General features: G+C 33.5%; 1 protein-coding gene across 11 annotated transcripts in view; it reads left to right on the top strand.

The window, feature by feature from the left end:
- Positions 1–21,947, top strand: part of Mbs (Myosin binding subunit) — a 152,749-nt gene that overhangs the window by 22,921 nt on the left and 107,881 nt on the right. For 9 of the 11 annotated variants that reach the window (XR_013879468.1, XM_080160175.1, XM_080160178.1 and 6 more), the window contains 5 exons: positions 130–403; positions 5,105–5,291; positions 6,317–6,543; positions 18,055–18,114; positions 21,211–21,300. Coding sequence is in view for 10 of the 11 variants with exons in the window: in XM_080160175.1 (XP_080016301.1) it covers positions 130–403; positions 5,105–5,291; positions 6,317–6,543; positions 18,055–18,114; positions 21,211–21,300 (838 nt within the window). In the remaining variant the exon portion in view is untranslated. The remainder of the gene's footprint in view (positions 1–129; positions 404–5,104; positions 5,292–6,316; positions 6,544–18,054; positions 18,115–21,210; positions 21,301–21,947) is intronic. The other 2 variants (XM_080160182.1, XM_080160181.1) reach the window with 1 other exon arrangement.

Below are 21,947 nucleotides of genomic sequence, written 5' to 3'. Positions count from 1 at the left end.
TGTTATTTACTATGGTGTATGTCAAGTTGTCAATAGTTTTAGAAAGATTACAGTATTACCCAAGAAATGCGTCACTTGCTAGTTATCGTGTGAAATGAAAACCAGTTTACATATTTAAAAATTCTTCAGGTAAACACAGAGTCCCAGATTCCCCCGGCCTGCTGGTCACCGACGAATCCGGCAAAGAATCTGCCCCCGGATTCGCGCCACCGCACCCCGACACAGACGGCGGCAAGGAGGAGATCGCGCCTTGGCGCCGCCCTGGTTCGCTGCGCTCACGTCCAACTAGCGGTCTTACCAGTGGCGGCAGCGGATCAACCGCCTCGACTGTGTCCGCCAAGCTGTCGCCCTCCGCAGAGGATGGTATGGTCAGGAGAGCCCACAGCTTCGGATCAGATGATAAGTAAGTCATTTTTTCTGGATTGATACTTTTTATGTCAGGAATAAGTGTACATAATGATTTATACAACGATATTATACTATTTTTGTGGTCTCTTCTAAATTTCCCCCTTTTAAAGAAATTGAACTTTTCTCTAATTAAAAAAGAAAGACTTGAATAAAAATAATCATATTAAAAGCAAAGTTTCGTGATTTTTTGGAATATTTAGTATGAGAATAGTTGCCTTAATATATTTAATCATTATGTAAACTAAATTTCTGAGTTTTGATAAATTGTTTGTGCTTTCGTTGATACGATTTCCGATCTGTATACTCTGCTTAATCTGTGGTGATGGGTGGTGGACATAGACGGGGAATAACATAGATAGATATTAGAAAAAGGGGGGGGGGGGCGAAAGTGACACTTTTTGAAACCAAAACTAAAAGTCAAAGGAACTCAACTAAAAAAAGTGTTACAGGTCTTTATAGGGGTACAGTATGGAACTGTGAAAAAACGGCGGCGCAGCCGCCGAAAACCGCCGAGAAAAGGCAACAAAAATTACGGCGGGAAACGGCGGTTTACGGCGGTTGCGCCGCCGTTTCTTCACAGTTCCATATTGTACCCCTATAAAGCAACTGCCATGCAAAATCTCAGACCTGTAACCCTTTTTTTAGTTCAGTTCCTTTGTTGACTCTTAGTTTTGGTTTCAAAAAGTGCCACTTTCGCCCCCCCCCCCCCTTTGTTGGGGTTTAAACTAATAGATTTATTTGGGATTTATTAAGACAGACTTGCCAATAGTAAAGTAGCTGCGCTACTAGAATAATGGTTAGTTGGGTCGGGGTAACACCGCTTCATACTAGAGACGTTAAAAATGTTACCTACTGCTGCTATGTCTGACACGTGACATTAATTGTGAGAGTGGGTGGAATTTCTTGGCCCATAAACAGGCGCAACTCATAACCATACACAGTTAGGACTTTGATCATGAAACAAAGGGTTGGTTGTCTGTTGGATGGTATGTCTTAGTAAGCTTTTATGAAAATATGACATAAAAAGGGGGGGTGGGGGGGTTCGTAATGACATCTATTCGTAAACCGTGAGCAATATGGTCTAAATATTTAGCTAGACCCTTCAAACTTGGTATATAAGCCTAGTCCTATAGGTATTACATCTAAATGGCAAAAAAATCCAAAAATTTTTATTTTAAGGTTAGGTTAGGTAAGAAAAACCCTGCGGAAATGGGGTTTTTAGGTTTTTTTGGTCTATTTTGATGTGGAAACTTACTTTAAATTGTTTTTTCTTAGGGTTTTAACTTAAATACACTGTGTCTGTTCATATGGACATTATTTAAGATGATTCAGCAAGTCTTGGACCGACCCCAGGGGGCTAGGTGGGTGGCCCGCAGGGGTTAAGTGCATTCTTCCCAATATATATGTTGTGATACATCAAATTATAGGTTTTTTTTTAGGTCAAGGAACTCAAATTCAGAGCTAAAATAAGCATTAGACTAATCTGAAGCTAGCCCCAGCGGGCTAGGTTGGTGGCCCGCAGGGGTTAAGTGCATTTTTTCCAATATATATCTTGTTATATATCAAAATATAGGTTTTTTAGGTCAAGAAACTCAAATTCTCAGCGAAAATTAGCATTAGACTAACCTGAAGCTAACCCCTCCGGGCTGGGTTGGTTTTCTGCAGGGCTTAAGAGCATTTACCTAACCTAACCAAGAAACTTACTTATATTTTTACAGGTTTTTCTTGAATAAACTGTGTCTATTAATGAGGACTTTATTTAAGATGATCCAGCAAGTCGGGGACTGACCCGGACCCCAGCGGGCTAGGTGTGTGGCCCGCAGGGGTTAAGTGCATTTTTCCCAATATATATGTTGTGATACATCAAATTATAAGTTTTTTTTAGGTCAGTAACTCAAATTCAGAGCTAGAATTAGCATAAGATTAATCTGAAGCTAGCCCCAGCGGGCTAGGTCGGTGGCCCGCAGGGGTTAAATGCATTGTTTTCCAATATATACTTTGTTATATATCAAAATATATGTTTTTAGGGTCAAGAAACTCAAATTCAGAGCTAAAATTGGCATAAGACTTACCTGAAGCTACCCCCCGCGGGCTAGGTAGATTTTTCGCAGGGCTTATGTGCATTTTACCTAACCTAACCTAGAAACTTACTTATTCTTTTGGTTTTTTCCTTGAATAAACTGTGTCTATTAATGAGGACATTATTTTAGATAATCCAGCAAGTTGGGGACCGACCCCAGTGGGCTAGGTGGGTGGCCCACAGGGGTGTAGTGCATTTTTTCTAAAGTATGTGTTGTCATACATCAAATTATACCTAGGTTTTTTAGGTCAAGAAACTCAAATTTTTTTTCTCAAATCATAGGAATCTGAAAAATCTTATTTTAGCTTCTTGACCTAACTAAAACTGTAGTTTGATGCAGTAAATACTGAAAATTTTTAATTAACCCCCTGTGGGCCTTTCTTCTAGCCTCCTTGGGTCAGCCTCCTGTATGAAAAATTTTTTAAATGATGGCTTTAGGAATGAACACTGTGTATCTAAGTAAAACCTAGCCCGCCTGGGTCAGTCCCCGACTTGCTGGATCAAATAGACACAGATTATTATATTAAAAAAACCTTTAAAAAAGTAAGATTCTAGGTTAGGTTTGGTAAAATGCATTTAAGCCTTGCAGGCAACCCCCCTAGCCCGCAGGGGCTAGCTTCAGATTAGTCTGATTCTATTATTAGCTCTAAATTTGAATTTCTGGACTTAAAAATCCTATAATTTTATGTATGACAACACATACTTTTTTAAAATGCACTTAGCCCCTGCGGGCCACCCACTTAGCCCCTGCGGGCCACCCACTTAGCCTGCTGGGGTCGGTACCCGACTTGCTTGATCATCTTAAATAATGTTCTCATAAATAGACACAGTTTATTCCAGAAAAAAACCCTAAAAAAACAAGTAAGGTTCTAGGTTAGGTTAGGTGAAATGCACTTAAGACTTGCAGGCAACCCACCTAGCCCGCTGGGGCTAGCTTCAGATTAGTCTTATGCTTTTATTAGCTGTAAAGACCTAAAAAACCTATAATTTGATGTATGACAACACATACTTTAAAAAAAAAATGCATTTAACCCCTGCGGGCAACCGACCTAGCCCGCTGGGGCTAGCTTCAGATTAATCTTATGCTAAAAAAACTTAAAATTTGATGTATCACAACATATATATTGGGAAAAATGCACTTAACCCCTGCGGGCCACCAACCTAGCCCGCTGGGGTCAGTCCCCGACTTGCTGGATCATCTTAAATAAAGTCCTCATTAATAGACACAGTTTATTCAAGAAAAAAACCTGTAAAAATATAATTAAGTTTCTAGGTTAGGTTAGGTAAATGCTCTTAAGCCCTGCAGAAAACCAACCTAGCCCGGAGGGGTTAGCTTCAGGTTAGTCTAATGCTAATTTTCGCTGAGAATTTGAGTTTCTTGACCTAAAAAACCTATATTTTGATATATAACTAGATATATATTGGAAAAAATGCACTTAACCCCTGCGGGCCACCAACCTAGCCCGCTGGGGCTAGCTTCAGATTAGTCTAATGCTTATTTTAGCTCTGAATTTGAGTTCCTTGACCTAAAAAAAAACCTATAATTTGATGTATCACAACATATATATTGGGAAGAATGCACTTAACCCCTGCGGGCCACCCACCTAGCCCCCTGGGGTCGGTCCAAGACTTGCTAAATCATACTAAATAATGTCCATATGAATAGACACAGTGTATTTAAGTTAAAACCCTAAGAAAAAAACAATTTAAGGTAATTTTCCACGTCAAAATAGACCAAAAAAAGCATAAAAACCCCATTTCCGCAAGGTTTTTCTTACCTAACCTAACCTTAAAATAAAAATTTTTGGATTTTTTTGCCATTTAGATGTAATACCTATAGGACTAGGCTTATATACCAAGTTTGAAGGGTCTAGCTAAATATTTAGACCATTTTGCTCACGGTTTACGAATAGATGTCATTACGAACCCCCCCCTTTAATATCTGATTTTGTGAGAGATAAGAATACAGTAAGTTGTGTTGTAATTGTTAAAGTTTGGGATATTACCCAGGCAAAACTTTTTACATGACAAGAATTATGGTTGAGGATAAACTTCTTTGTGTCGACCCTTTCATTAATAATACAACTTTTTAAGCTTTTCTTTATTCTAGAGAGCTTGTACAACGAGTTTCATTAAAGTTAAAACTTTTGCTTCATACTCAAAAACTAATTAGTTGCATTGAAAATTATTTTTTCCTGTTTTGGAGGCCCCTAGGGCTGAAGGCCCGCTCATACAAAACTTTATAATTTTAAGATTTGTATTTTATTATTTGCAGAAAAATTTCTGTATTATGATTCATGATTTTCAATATGGCTCTGAACCGGTTCTGAATAAATAGGATTTCAATAAATAATAATTTGTTTAACTTTGATAGATACTTTCTTCTCTGTTGTACAAGCCCTCTCGAATAAAATTTGAGCATTTTATTAAAAGTGTGTTCCCTGATTTTGCTATTGCATTTAACGTTTGACATTTGAACTTATTGATTGACTAATATTGACGTACAATACCCAATAACACATCCTACCTACCTACTTATTAATAATAACAGAAAATAACAATTTTCTATAAAAAAAAACAAATAACAAAATTTGCATGTCTTTTCTTCTAACCTAGGTTTTATGCGAAGCTGGCGGAATTGCGACAGCGAATTCGTGCCAACTCGTTGCCTGTCTTGCATGCGGCGGAGCCCGGTACAGCCGCCGGTATGGCCGGCAGTCATGTGATCGGCGGTAGTAATTCCGCCATAAACACTTGTTCTAGTAGTGCAACTAACCAAAGCAAATATTGTGATATTAAACAGGTTCAGGGTTATATAATACACACATCTTTATATTCTATCTGCCTTACATGGTATTCATAAATTTATATTCTACCAAATTAGAGGAGTCTGCTTTATGTTTTGTTTCACGATGTGAAAGATTGTCTGATCAGTTGCGAAATATTTTTTTTTCCAAATGCCATATTCCTTTAACCTCTTTTAAATGATTGACATACAAAAAAAAGTTAGAATGACAACACCCATAAGTAGCGTAGTACAAGAAACATGAGATGGTCAAACGGACAGAGTGATTTATAGAGCAGATGTTGAGTTGTCTTAACAAAGAAAATAAAGAAAGAAAATATTTAAAAGAAGAGGTTTATGTCTTTTGAAGCATTACAGACAGACAGACGGATAAAATTATGTATAGACTGAATCCACTAGTTCATAGAAATCTTTACTGAAAATGTCTGCTGTCTATCTTCGATAACAGCTAAGAAAGTCACATTTCTCTCATAGTGTTACGGACTGACTGACGGATAGACAAAGTGAAATATAGAGTAGCTCCACCCCTACAAAGAGTCGCTCAAGTGTCAAGTTTAATTTTTTGTGAGAAGTAGAAAGTTGACTTGTTAATTACTGTTGACGTTTGCCTCTGTTGTATCTATCATTAACAACTTGTTGGGGGAATATTTTCAAAGATTTTTATATCCCATGAAATGATATTTTTTATACCTAGCATTCATTCAGTTGTTTATTCGGGTCATGGAAAGGAAACGAAGTTGCGGGTTTCGACGTATTTTTACAGTAGCTTTATTCCTATATCTAGCCCCTGCGGGGGGGGGGGGGGGGCTCTAACCTTTAAAGGCCTATTTTCTAACCCCCGGGGCAATCATTAACATTTACCTAACCTAACCTAAAATAATCTTTCAAAAGCTCCTGTGAAAATACGACGAAACCCACAACTTCGTTTCCTTTTCTTGATCCGCGTATTCTTCTTTCTTTTATTACCGACAGAGTCCACATAAAATATAAAGATTTGTGGTATAATATCCCTGAACCTTCAGAGTAACACTCTACCCCGTCCAAACAAACCTCGTCTGCCCTGCCTTATTGAATCTGCCTCGGAGGTCTCGCCTCCAAGCCTTGAGACGGTTCCGCCGTTGGCGACAGACGAGACCTCTGCCAGTAAACTGCCAGTAACGCCTCAGGTTTCGCTGGATGAGGCCAAACCGCCGATTCCTCCGAAACCGTTTTCACCGTCCTTGAGCTTTATGTCAGCCAGACCGTTCAGGAAACGTCAGATTGTCATTCTCTCATTTTTAACATCAAGTTTTTCATGATTTTTTTATTACCTACTAACATTTACCAAACATTCATACCCTCATAGTTAAATGGACAATTTTGTGATGACAGTAAATAATGTCCATTTTATCCATCTATAGGTTAAATGACAAGTTTCTGAAATTCAATAGACATGATTTAAAGGATTTTTTGCCTTTGCATGATTTAATTTCTTTCAGTCTGATCTTAGACAATTTTCCATCAGATAAAAATAAGATGTTAAAGATTAGCTTAAATCTTTTCTGTTCTCTGAAAATAATGAATATAGAATATGAAGATAAAGAGAAGGATTCTCGCATACATACCCTGATAAAACATTTCTCCCAGGCGGCTAATATAACGATACTCCCACCCATTCTTACGATTTTACCCCATCCCCTCCCCATACGAATTAAACAATATATGAGGACTTTATTAGCAACCTAAATTGACGACAAAAATTTCCCCCCGTCACAATATCCACGTATTCCATATCCACTATTAAAGCAATGTTAATCAGATTCCTTGTCCTATTTAATTGCCCTCATTCATGATTACCTAGCGCATATGATATAATGAATATATTATTATTCAAGCTGAAGTTAGTTCAAAACATAAATAGAACTTTTGGTATATAATCTGTAAATAGCAGCTGTGCTTAGTTTTAAAGCTTTTAGTGTGGCTTTTTATATAGAAAATGTATCAATATAGTCTCATTTAGTGTGGCTTATATAGAAAACTTATTTGGTTGCTGGGAATATTTAGATTTGCATGTTAGTACTGATTGGTTGATAATTAACTTTAGGTTAGGCTTAGAGAAAAGTTTAGTTGGGTGGTTTACATTCATTTAGCTAGTCTCTTGGCTATTCATAGGTGACATTTCAAAACAACTTATTTGTTTAAAAACAAGGATGATAAAGTAAAATAATAGCAAATAAAGATAATATAAAAACTTAAAGCTTTCACTTACCCTATAGATTTGCTGGACATAATTAAATTGAGGAATAACCTTTCTAAACAACATTTTAGATAGTTGACAAGAATTAAAACAAGCATCATAAATAAAACAGAGTTGGCTTTTACTGTCATTCAATCAAAAAATTATTATTAAGAAAGTGAAGTATATTTCTTTTTTAAAACAAGGTGAACCAAGACGCTATGCAGTACCTGTCTACTTAATTTAATGTCTGAAAGAATTAAAATTAAAATCTTAGATTCAATTTGAAGTTCCTTCCCCCCTCCCTTCCTAGAATAAAGTCTTGTTTAACTCCAGGCAGTAAGAATTGAGAGTTATTCTTGATTTCAAACATAAAATAGAATAATACTATTTTAAATAATTTTTTTTGTGTATTAAGATGATTATAGTGTCATTTTTAATGTTTTATTTTCTCAAATTAAGTGGGTAATAATAATAGATATTTTAAGGTAAAATTCATTTCTGCACAGCTATGCCTCCAAGGCACTAAATTCTCTTGGAAATTTAACTTTGCTCGCCAGTCTAAGGGGGGGGGAAGTTCTGCCACTTTCGCGTAAACAGTGTGCAGTGGACTAGGTATTGATTTTAGATTATAGGTTATTTAGGATAAAAGTTTACTTTTGGGTATTAGTTCACGTATATTTAATCATTTTTTGAATAGGTCTCCAGGTTCAGGTGCTGCAGGCTGGAAGGTCGTTTCTGGACAGGTAAAAAAATTAAAATTTTTTTGTTTGAAGAGTTAGAGAGCAACTTATAAAACAAAATATGCTTCTTTTTGAATGTTATTAACATATCTGCAGAAAAAATTAAATTCGGCCTCCAGGTTCAGGTGCTGCAGGCCTCCAGGTACACTCTGGACAGGTAAAAATTAAGTTTTCTTATTTGAAGAGTTAGAGGTACACTTATTTAACCAAATATGCATCTTTATAGATGTTATCATCATATTTGCAGAAAAATTTAAATTCGGCCTCCAGGTTCAGGTGCTGCAGGCCTCCAGGTACACTCTGGACAGGTAAAAATTAAGTTTTCTTATTTGAAGAGTTAGAGGTACACTTATTAAACCAAATATGCATCTTTTTGAATGTTATTACCATATTAGAAGAAAAAATGACAATCGGCCTCCAGGTTCAGGTGCTGCAGGCCTCCAGGTACACTCTGGACAGGTAAAAATTAAAAACATTTACTTGAAGAGTTAGAGGTACACTTATTTAACCAAATATGCATCTTTTTGGATGTTATTACCATATTTGAAGAAAAAATGACAATCGGCCTCCAGGTTCAGGTGCTGCAGGCCTCCAGGTACACTCTGGACAGGTAGAAATTAAAATTTCGTATTTGAAGAGTTAGAGGTACACTTATAAAACAAAATATGCATCTTTTTGGATGTTATTACCATATTTGAAGGTAAATTGACAATCGGCCTCCAGGTTTAGGTGCTGCAGGCCTCCAGGTACACTCTGGACAGGTAAAAATTTAAATTTCTTATTTAAAGAGTTAGAGATACACTTATTAAACCAAATATGCAACTTATTGGATGTTATTACCATATTTGAAGGTAAATTGACAATCGGCCTCCAGGTTCAGGTGCTGCAGGCCTCCAGGTACACTCTGGACAGGCAGTTATAATATTTTTTGATACTTTTTGATTTGGACACCTTACCTGGATCCTGGTGACCACTGGTGACTGCTTGTGGCCGCTGGCAAGGTAAATTCCAATAAAGGTAATATTTGATATTAGAGGAAAGGTTTCTAAATAGAAAATTATTAAAATATAATAATATGACAAAATTTATTAAGTAAGTCTTCTATTTTTGTTCCAGGCAGGCTCTAGGTAGCCTCCAGGAGCCTGCTGGACAGGTTTAAAAAATCAATTTTATAATTTGTTTTATTTAGATGAAAGGTTTGAGTTGTGCTCCAGATAGGGTCAAGGTGGCCTCCAGGAGCCAGCTAGATAGATCTGTATTTATTACTTTTTGTTTATGTATGGTTTTCCACACATATGCAAAATATAATTCTGTCTAAGATATAATATTACAGATACTCAGAATGGGGAATGCAATTTCAATAGGATTCAGATTATAAAGTATAGATGCTAGTGAAATAATTTTAAAATTACTACTGAGAGAGGTTAATTTTGACAATTAATTTGACAATTTTTATTCATATATTCTAAATATAAAGTATTAAGATAAATAAATCTAGTCTGTTGATTAAGCAGTATTTTGTTATATAATGTATTTGTATGATTTGACAAGTTTTTTTTATATTCTAAATACAAAGTATTAAGATACAAAAATCTAGTCTTCTAGTTAAGCAGTATTTTATTAAATAATGTATTTCTTTTTGATAATGTAAGTTGTACATATTTTAAAAAAGATAATTTGAACTGTAAAATATTTTTTTCAGAGTTCTAAAATGAAGAAAAATTTATTGTTCACTGGAAATAAGTAAATGACGAAAGTTATGTGAATATTATTTAGGATAACATTGCAAATTTTATGCTCTATTTTTTTATATAAAGTTTCTTTTCTATTTCTACATAGTATACCTTTCTTTTAAATAAAAGATTACACATTTGATTTACCTGTCCAGCAGGCTCTTGGAGGCCGCCTACAGCCTGTCTGGAGCCTTAAATGCTATATTATACTAAATTATTATAATTTAGCCATTTTCTTTTTAGAAACTATTCCTATAAATTCAAAAATAACCATTTAGGATTTTTTAACTGGCTACCAACAACCAGCAGTCAACAGGATCCAGGTAAGGTTTCCAAATTAAAAAGTATTAAAAAATATTTTATCTGCCTGTCCAGAGTTGACCTGGAGGCCTCCAGTACCTGAACCTGGAGGCTGATTGTCAATTTATCTTCAAATATGATAATAACATCCAAAAACACGCATATTTGGATTAATAAGTGTACCTCTAACTCTTCAAATAAGAAATTTTAATTTTTACCTGTCCAGAGTGTACCTGGAGGCATGCAGCACCTGAAACTAGAGTCCAATTTGAATTTTTTCTGTAAATATGATAATAACATCCAAAAAGATGCATATTTGGTTTTATAAGTGTACCTGTAACCCTTTAAATATTTTTTTTTAATTTTTACCTGTCTAGAATGGATCTGGAGGCCTGCAGCACCTGTACCTGGAGGCCGAATATCAATTTACCTTCAAATATGATAATAACATCCAAAAATACGCATATTTGGTTTAATAAGTTTACCTCTAACTCTTTAAATAATTTTTTTAAAATTTTTACCTGTCCAGAATGTACCTGGAGGCCTGCAGCACCTGAACCTGGAGGCCGATTGTCAATTTACCTTCAAATATGGTAATAACATCCAAAAAGATGCATATTTTGTTTTATAAGTGTACCTCTAAATCTTCAAATAAGAAATTTTGATTTTTACCTGTCCAGAGTGTACCTGGAGGCCTGCAGCACCTGAACCTGGAGGCCGATTGTCATTTTTTCTTCAAATATGGTAATAACATCCAAAAAGATGCATATTTGGTTAAATAAGTGTACATCAAACTCTTCAAATAAGAAATTTTAATTTTTACCTGTCCAGAGTGTACCTGGAGGCCTGCAGCACCTGAACCTGGAGGCCGATTTTAAATTTTTCTGCAAATATGATGATAACATCCATAAAGATGCATATTTGGTTAAATAAGTGTACCTCTAACTCTTCAAATAAGAAAACTTAATTTTTACCTGTCCAGAGTGTACCTGGAGGCCTGCAGCACCTGAACCTGGAGGCCGATTGTCATTTTTTCTTCTAATATGGTAATAACATTCAAAAAGATGCATATTTGGTTTAATAAGTGTACCTCTAACTCTTCAAATAAGAAAACTTAATTTTTACCTGTCCAGAGTGTACCTGGAGGCCTGCAGCACCTGAACCTGGAGGCCGAATTTAATTTTTTCTGCAGATATGTTAATAACATTCAAAAAGAAGCATATTTTGTTTTATAAGTTGCTCTCTAACTCTTCAAACAAAATTTTTTTAATTTTTTTACCTGTCCAGAAACGACCTTCCAGCCTGCAGCACCTGAACCTGGAGACCTATTCAAAAAATGATTAAATATACGTGAACTAATACCCAAAAGTAAACTTTTATCCTAAATAACCTATAATCTAAAATCAATACCTAGTCCACTGCACACTGTTTACGCGAAAGTGGCAGAACTTCCCCCCCCCCTTAAAACCATTGCACAACTCTCCTTAATCAAAGTAAGACATAAATTATAAGAGAATTATTAAACAATTCTTATTTTTTCCTCACGAAATTGTACTAGCCAGGTATATTTTTGTTGTTGCAAAATTGATGATTTTATCCCCCCAAGTGCCTATAGAGCAGCTAATCCTCCCCCATTATTCATATAAATTAAAAATAAGAGGGGTAGTTTTATTTTTTTTTTCATTAGCCCTGCGGGGGATTCTTATCTCGCAATATAACATAACCTTAGCTGACTTAAAGTAATAAACAAACAAACGAAAACCTACCCCTTCCCTTATTTTAACTTTATTTCAAAAATATATAGGAGGAGGGGGGGGGGGGACATTACTCCACCAGGCACTTTAAGCAAATACGGCGTTTGTTTTGTATTTCTTGAGGAGTATAGTATCATTGTTCGTACTGTCTGGAGTGCATTTCATTTTGTGCTTTAATTAATTCTACTGATTTTATAATTTCCCAAGAGATATACTACTCAGGTGTAGGGACATATTTACACCTTATCTTTTGCTTGATTAAGGGGGAGGTAGGTTGTGCTAAAATTCCGTAAAAGTGTGGGTTTTAAGGCTTAAAAATAGTAGTAGAACGATAATATTCACTAAATATTTGTATTTCTTATTGAAAAGAACAATAGACAAAAAAAATTTCTCTAAAGTTAACAAAAATTTTAATCGTTCTACTACTGTTTTTAACTTGAAACACACAACCTTTACAGATTTTACCCGCAATCTACCTTTCCCTTTTCCAGGAAAGTCTGATTAAATAAAATAACTTATTACAAGCAAACTATGTTGAATTAATGACATTAATAAATGGATTTTTCTGATAGTTTTTATATCCTTATGTGCTATTGTTTGTTTAATGGAGATGATTACACGAGTTTTTTCTCAAACAATATTTCCTAAATTTAACTGATAATAAATTCTTATTCAAGAATTGTTATGTTATCATATTACAAAAACAATAGATATGACAAAACTTTTAAAATCATATTCTTAAAAAAAGATTTTTTTTGGCATTTGACCTTTTATGTTTTAGTTTGTATTGGCATTTGTAATATGGTTTGTTTAATCCATTCTGCATTGGCACTGCCCAGCAACAAATAATCTCACAATTTAAATTCCATGCACAACTTTTGAGGGAGTGCCAGGGATAAGGGATGTCCCAGTTTAAATTTTAACTACAATAGTAATGTTTTTGTTATGTCTTAAAGAATTTTTTGCTATAAATGAGTAGTCCAATGAAGCTCAGCTTTTTTTAACAATATTCAAAAAAGGCCTTTTTTTGACTACCTACGATTTAAAGTAGTAAAAGTTTTTGTCTTGGAAAATCTTGTTCCGAATTTTATTCACTTTTCAGGGTAATTTATTTATGTCTTTGGGTGGTTTTAGGCTATTTTTCTGACCTCTCTCGCCCTCCTTAAGAGGGTAGGGGCGAAGAAACTAGAACAAAGACATAGTACCAAGAAATAAGAATCATAATTAACACAAATACATTAATTTCTGCATCCCCTAATCATGAAGAGTGCAGTATTTTCTACATATACAGTTAACATGTAGAATTTAAACTTGTTGTGTGTGTGTGTGTGTGTGTATGTGTAAGTGTGTGTGTGTATGCCTTTTACTTGCTTCCATATAGTTTAATATACAAGATAAACAAATTCAAGTAAAATGCCTTATTTGTATGCAAGTAGTTAATTTTCTATTTTAATTAAAAATTAATAAAATAGGAGAAAATTTTGTCAGAAATTGTCATGATGCTAATATAGGATAGGAAAATAGCCTGAAACCATTTATTAGTTTTTAATCATACTTATCAAAAAAGTACATCCCAAGTGGACTACCTATTTTGGGGATCTTTTGCAGCAAACTTAAAACTGATATCAACAAAAATAAATTTTATTTATTTTACCACCTTTGACTAATGTGTATAGTATGACCCTAGCATTGCATTGGCGTTGACAAATTTTGATTTTGGTATTAAACTTTCACACATATAAGATAGGATAGGAACCCCGGGCTAGCAAGGTATATGGCACCTCAAAAATTTTTTATTATATATGAAATGATGTATTTTTTTCTATTATTAACATCGACTTAATAAAAGATGCAGAAAAAAACACTCATGTTATTGTAAATAGCCAATTGCAAACATGTCTAAACAAAATGTATGTAAATTTTTAGCATAATTGTTTAAATACATTATACCTACTGTTTAAGAACATAATACATTTTCAGGACTATAGTTAAATGCTTCCCTTACTACGTCATCTAATTAATCTTTATTCCAAAAATCAAATGATGAATAGGATCATTTTATCATACATATCATCATGGCAAGTTTTAATTCAATAAGACAATTCTTTCTTACATGCTTAAATTAACGATAAGAGATTTTTGTAGAGGGCTTTTGGGCTAAGACACGGACCTACTCTAATTATAGAAAAGATTTACTTTGAAAAATATGCCATATACCTTAGTTTTTTGGTCAGAAGCCCTCTTAAATAAACACATGCACATCCGAAGGACACATCAGCATCTATTGAAACAGGAATTCTGAAAAATAATTTACACATTTCCTCAGAATTTAATTAAAATGGATGTATATATCCTTGGATAAGAGGAAATTATTAACTACTTAAGTAAGAAAATCTATGTATTAATGAGGTAACCAAAGGCTTATCAATGCTTTTATTAAAACATTCTATTACTTGATGTCAAAGTAAATTTTATAAAACTTCGTAAGTAGTTATCATTATATAATAATCTTATGTTTGTGAAATTACCAAATAGTAGGAAGAGAGAGGGAAGGGTATGTTGGTTACACCTCCACCGTAAATTTCATTAAATTTTAAAGAAAAATTTTTAAACTCATTTATGTTCTCTCATTCTTTTGCATATAACCTTGGGTAATTTTATTAAAGCTTGATTAATTGGTTCCACTTTTTGACAAATAAAGGGGGAGGTAGGTTTTGCTTAAATTGCGTAAAGTTGTGAGTTTTAAGGCTTAAAAACAGTAGGTAGTAGAACGATACAAATTTATGTAAACTTTAAAAAAAAATGTCTATGTTTCTTTTCAATAAGGAATACACATATTTAGTGAATATTATCGTTCTACTACTGTTTTTAAGCCTTAAAACTCACACCTTTACGGAATTTTAGCACAACCTACCTGCCCCTTTATTTACAGAAGGCAATTATAATAGGGAAAAATCGTCAATTTAACACCTATTATCTTATCCCTTAAGATCCCTGATTTTCCGTGAGAAAACTTGTGAAATTCCCAGAACATGCACAACACTCACATATCAAATGAAATTCTGGCTACAAAATTGCAAAGTTTTAAAGAAAAATGCAACAGTGTTATAATCCAGGGACATATATAACATGGTTCATTTTTTCACAAAGCTCTAATAAGATTATTTTTAGCATTATTGGCTGTTTTCATTGGAGCATTTTTTTTCTCTCCATGTTTTTCAATTCAAGGATTTTTTCTCTCGATATTTTTGATGTTTTACAGTTTTAAATTTTTCAAAATCAGATAGGTATAGGTATTCTGTTCAATTTATATTAATCTTAAAGAATTTCATAAAATGTGCATTAATCAGCCCAAGAAAATATTTTTTTAAAAACCAGTACCTTACAATTCATATTTTGAACCAATACAAAGGGGGGGGGGGGGTAGGTTGTGCTAAAATTCCGTAAGGGTGTGAGTTTTAAGGCTTGAAAACAGTAGTAGAATGATAATATTCACTAAATAAAAATCTATAAAAGAATTTCTCTATGGTTCTATTCAATAAGTAATACACATATTTAGTGAATATTATCGTTCTAGTACTGTTTTTAAGCCTTAAAACTCACACCTTTATGTAATTTTAGCTCAACCTACCTCTTCCATTTTTAAATATTTATCCTTGCTTCCTTGATTTTCATATATGCATAGATGTATTTTAGCTACTTTCAGAATTTTATTTAAAGGGGGGGGGGGGGCGAAAGTGACACTTTTTGAAACCAAAACTAAAAGTCAAAGGAACTCAACTAAAAAAAGAGTTACAGGTCTGACATTTTGCATGGCAGTTGCTTTATAGGGGTACAATATGGAACTGTGAAGAAACGGCGGCACAACTGCCGAGAAAAGGCAACAAAATTTACGGTGGGAAACGGCGGTTTTCAGCGGTCGCGCCGCCGTTTCTTCACAGTTCCATATTGTACCCCTATGAAGCAACTGCCATGCAAAATCTCAGACCTGTAACCCTTTTTTTAGTTGAGTTCCTTTGTTGACTCTTAGTTTTGGTTTCAAAAAGTGTCACTTTCGCCCCCCCCCTTTATCCTTACAAAAGTTGATCCATTAAATAGAATTTTAATGAATGATACCAGATTTGATACCATAAGAAAGCAGGGATAAGACAATGGCCAATACATTGATGTACATCCAATATGATGACACACAAAATTAACCCTTCTGTAGAGTAGATTTAGCAGTTGAAACGTTAAAACAATCAACTTAATAAACCAATCAATCAAAATTTATCAAAAGTCCCCAAAGTTATGAAGCCGACCAATAAGAAAACGTTATTATAAAACTTTGGGGTCTATTTTAATAAACAGCCCATTGTTCCCTCTCTCTCTGATTAGAAAGAGTAAACTATAAAACTATTGCAGAATTAGTTTTATTTCGTATTTTCACGTTTAGATTAGATTGGGTTATATCTAATAATGGGTCACATAAATAAAATAGTTTGAAATAAACACTACTCTAAATTCCATTAAAAAATAACCATTTAAAAAACAATTTTATCATATTAAAAACACAAAAACAACATGTCTAAATGGACACACAGATCTTCTGCTATAGAGACTTTATGTTTCTAAAAAAATACCATTAATAACAGACTGACGGAATACGCACACACATAGGAAAGTATTGTTATATTGACTGTATGCAGTGAGAGAGGGGGCAATGGGCTGTTTATTACACTAGTTTCCAAAGCATTATATTATTTTTTTTATTCGTTGGCTTAACATTAATAACTTTGTGGCCTCTAGTGAAATTTGATTGGTTGGATCTTCAAGTTGAGCATTTAAACGTGTCAACCAATAACTTTAATCTACTGAAGGGGTGATTTTGTGTATTATTATTGGGGATAAACACAAATTTATCGGCCATTGTCTTATCCCTTTAGATCCCTGGAGTCTATGACTGATTTGTTCAATATTATGTTAACCCATACCATAAAACTGTTGTTGCCGGATTTTACAACCAATTTTCTGGCGATAAAAAGATATTCACAAACTATACATTGTTATATGACTAGACAGTTTTAAGGAAAAAATGTTCTAGTATATTTATTTGTGAAATTTTGCAAGTGTTCGGTTATTAAGATTACTTCTTCTACGGAAGCCTTAAATCTTAATTTTATTATAGAGTGATTGAATGTAATGCTTATAACTCTAACTCCCTTCCAAGAGCTGAAATTGAAAAATTCTCACCATTTACACACCCCATTTTTTTGGGAGAAAACCTTTACCTGAATTTTAATTTGTTTTTGATAAAAATCCCTTTTTAGCGAATAAAAACACTGCTTTCTATTACCAAATTCAATCCTTGTTTTTCTCCCATTTATATTTAAGAAAATATTTTGAAATTGGATCAAAGAAAAATGAAATTTAGTATGTTCAATTGAAATGGAGGATTTCAATTCTCACACAAATTGATGTAAAATCGAAATAAAGAGAAATCTCCATTTTAATTATCCAAATGATACATTGAGGAGCGACTTTTCCCTATAACTTGAAAATGCCCTCAAAATATTTTTTAGTAAGTGTCATTAAATTTAAATTCAAGTAACAAAATTATTCATGAAATAACCTGTTGTTACACTTTTTTGACAGCCATATTTAATGTTTAGCTTTCTGTGTGCTTTCAATATCTAACCATAATCCTTAATATCTCAATTTTAAAAGATTGCAAAAACGAGAAAAAAATTTAATTGAATTGCCGCAAGTTGTTTGAAATATCACCCATTGAATTGAGTGTTAATTATTATCCGATTTGCTAATGTTTTAGTTTTCTTTCCTTTAATGAACTAACTTTTCGAACTAATAATAATTTGATAATTATAAAAAAATCACTAAACCTTTTAAATACATTTAAACATCGTTATTGATGTTGCTTTTAATAACTTACATTTGATTTATTGAATCCGAGTTTTTAAAATTTTTGATTTGCCTTGAAATGAGAGAATGTCCCTGACTTGAACTTGGTGTGTCTAGTCGAAGTGCGGATGGAGCAGCCCAGAAACTAACAGAACTAACTCTGCATGATGATACCCGGTGAAATTTTAGTTTTTATGTTTTTTTTCTATATAGAAAAGAATTACCTGCAAGGACGTCCAAGCTTCTTTTTTTTTGTGTGTATGGGGGGGGGAGGGTAGGATTATGTTGGGGTATGGATAATCTAATTTATCTCCTGCAGACACTCAAAATTTGTATTTTTGGGTGGTTACACCTTTCTACACCCCCCCCCCCCTCCCCCCTCCATTGGACGTCCTTGATTACCTATATATTTAAAACGACTAGTAGAACTAAGTAATAAGTGTTTCTATGAAAGAAATACCTAATGAAGGAATTTTTTTCATTCATGTATTTTAGATTTAACAAAAGCGTTTGATAGTGAAGTAAGTTCTACTAATTGTTTTTTAAATATATCATCTCTATAATTATCTCTATCTGCTAGACATCTCTTTAGTTTGTCTGTAATTAACATTGGAAATATAGTTGCCTGTACTTATATGCTTGAAACCTTACTAACTAAATTTGTTTATAAACGCAAAAATAGTTGTAAATTTATTTTTTTTACCGTGTGTATTACAGTTTTAGATCTTGTACAGAATGCATTCATTTTTTTGTGTGAATTCATTTTCTAAAATGGGAGGGGGTGGGGGCATTGGTATTTTTTTATAACAAAATATATGTTTCCTTTTTATCTGCCATTTCCAATTTTATGGATATTTTGTTGATTTTCTGTATTTTATACAGGAAAAAGACATTTTGGTTTCAGTTTGATAGGTCCTAATAATTTTTTTTTATAAAGTTTTCAATTTACTGTTGATTGCTGAGGGGTAAGAGTCAAGTTTCTTAAAGGTTTTTGACTATTTTGAGGGAGGTTACGTCCACCCTCCCAAGACGAACGCGTCTATAAAAAAAATACCAAAAAATACCTGGAAGTTGTACTCGGCCTATACCAAGAACTAAATTAGTTCGAAAAAAAATCACGAAACCTATACGTGATTTTCATCTGTCGATAAAAGGGGGGGGGGAACAAATAGAAGAATTGGCAACCTTTTTATCTGCCCCGCAAATATTATTTTAGATCTATTTCGCTTGTTGGCTATACCTTATTCCTGGGTTGTACCTGATATTTGCATTCATCTTTTCTCTTTCAATTCCATGGATAAGGAAATTATAATATCCGTGGAAAATTGTCTGTTATAAGATGTTGTACATGATTTTTCAGCATGGCTGAGAAGTGGTCCTTCCCATCCCCCTCAATCATTTCAGGGAAAATATTAATTTCATAAAATCTTATTTCAGTCAGTTTAAATATTTCTTTATACCTGAAACAAAATACATTTTCAAATTTGGTGCTAAATGGGGTTCAAATATATTTATATATTTAGTATTGTTCGTTTGTTCAGTTGACACAAAATATCAAACAAAACTCTTTCATCTTTCTGTTCACAAATTGACGCTGGTCAAATTGGGTCGATGGGTTGACCATCAGGGATCTTCAGGGTTAAGACAAATGACACTATGTTGATAAATATCCCCAATGATGATGAACACAATTACCTCTACTGTAGATAATATTGGTTACAAAGTATTTACAAATCAAAATTCAATAATATTTACTAAAGTTTTTATCAACGAATAAGTTAATATGGTTAAAAAACTTGAGTTCAAATTGTTTTTATTTTTATTTTCTATGAAAGTATTAATGTTTAAAGCTCTATGTGGACTAACCCTATCGTATTTCGTTTATTATACCTAAGAAAAATGAATGCTGTTCTTTCCAGAGAAGGAGGAGATATTGGAATAAATTACACTGGTGCCCAAAGTTGATTGGTTGGCTCAAAATAGTAGTGTTTTCAACCAATATTTCAAATCTACAGATGGGTTAATTGTTTATAAGCATGAGAGGATCATGAATTTATCATCAATTGTCTTATCCCTTAGGATCCCTGTGTCGTTTCACAAATTGAAAATACATAATTTTTTATTTACATATTGTACTCTAAATTAGTAGATGCGCCCCTAACATTAGGAGCTTTTTACCCTAAAATTAATGGCCTAAAACTATCCTGGGACCTATGTGAAGTTAACCTTAAATAGTGTATTCAATTGGTTCAGAAATTACAGAAATTTGAAGCCACAGTCAAATAATCCTTACTTCTTTAAATATAAGGATTTCAGGGGTGTATGTTCTGCAAAATTTACCTTGCTAAAGGGGGGAGGGGGTAAAAAATAAGAAAACTGAAAACATTTTTACCATTTTCTCCCGTTCCCTGGTGAAAAAAAACTAAAAGAGTATGTGGGAGGGGGGATAAAATTAAATACACCCCTGAAGGATTTTCAATGTAAAGTTATCTTAAAAGTTTGAAATTTGCTAAAAGGGAAACAGAGAGAGATATATAAACTGAAAATTAGCATATTTAGTCAAAGTTTATGTTTATTAGATGAATTTTGATGAGAGTTTATTTAGAATACGTACATGTGTTTATTTTAAAAACACACGTTTCAGAATTAAATAGGGACATTTAATTTTTATTTAACAAATAGTTATTTATCTTGTAATACATTTTGAGTAAAATTTCCCTCTTAAATTTTAAACTGTTTTTATACCCCTTTTTATACAGTTTTCTCCCTATAGCAGTCCTGAGAGTTTGAAAATAAACATAATATCATTACGGGTAGTTTCCATCTTATTATGCTAATTCATTGCTGCTAAAAAGTAATCTAAAAACTTAATACTAGGTATTTATTATTAGTTATTACTAATAAAGAAATTAAAAAGATAATATTTATTTATCGCATTTTATTATAAACAAAGGTGAATTCTTTAAAAAAAAAATTTGCTCACTGCCTCACTATTTTAGTGAGGCAACATTATCCCCTCTAAATTTTTAGTGAGCCCCACTAATTTTAGTAAGGCAAAGAATTTGTAGTGAGGCAAAAGTTTTTTTTAAGAATCCAGCTCAGCTTTACGCGGATATAAAAATGCACAATTATAAAACTATAAAACCAGTTTTTTTAACCCCGAGATGACGAGATTTTAAATTTAAATCTAGCTAACCAAATATAAGGTATCTTTTGTTGATATGTCTGAACACAAACTTTATAAACATTGCCTAACAATTTTGAAATGTTTAGGAAACGTTTAACTGACGACTATGGGAAGTCTAGCCCCGAGGTGTTGCCAAGAAACAGGGTTGACAAGTCACTATCTGCCCAAGTCAGAAGGTAAGCAAAACAGTGATGCCGTGTTGTTTTTGTTGTTGGAACTTTTTTATTCAAATACACTGATCAGATGTGGTAGGATGTCCTTCTGTATATGTTTATATTTTACATTAAGATCTCGGTAATAAAATATTTAATCTATAGGTATAAGTTTAGGAGAGAATTTAAAATTCAAAATCTGATTTTGAACAGATGACAGTTATATTATTTAACTACTAGCGGCTACGCCCCCCCCCCCCCCCAAGAAGCCTCTAGGAGCACTTTAGGTGAAGGCACCACCCCCCCAGGGCCCACTCCTTTGTTTTTTAGTTTGATAAAGAAAAAGTAAAACAAATTTGGGGGGCGCTTATTTTTTTTCTAGGGGCGATGGGAGGAGGGTGGTGGCACCCTCTTCCAAACTTCCCTGGACATATGAAAAACTTAATTTTAAAAAAGCGGTTAGACAGACAAACACTAATACTTTTATATATAAGGATTTTTATTAATGATATTAGATTATTTTTTCCTGTCTGAATTATATAACTAAAGTATAAAATATACCTAATGCCTATAAATTGAGATTAATGTTGTTTGTGGTTTGGCAAGCAACCTGATCTGACTGGTGGCAAATCTACTGGAAAACATAGAAAGATAAAAACAGATATTGCAAT

The sequence above is a fragment of the Acartia tonsa genome, chromosome 5, assembly GCF_053477335.1.
Source record: "Acartia tonsa isolate MP-2025a chromosome 5, ASM5347733v1, whole genome shotgun sequence".
Lineage (NCBI taxonomy): Eukaryota > Metazoa > Arthropoda > Copepoda > Calanoida > Acartiidae > Acartia > Acartia tonsa.
The sequence above is the reverse complement of the archived record's forward strand: the minus strand, read 5'-3'. Positions and strand labels throughout refer to the sequence as shown.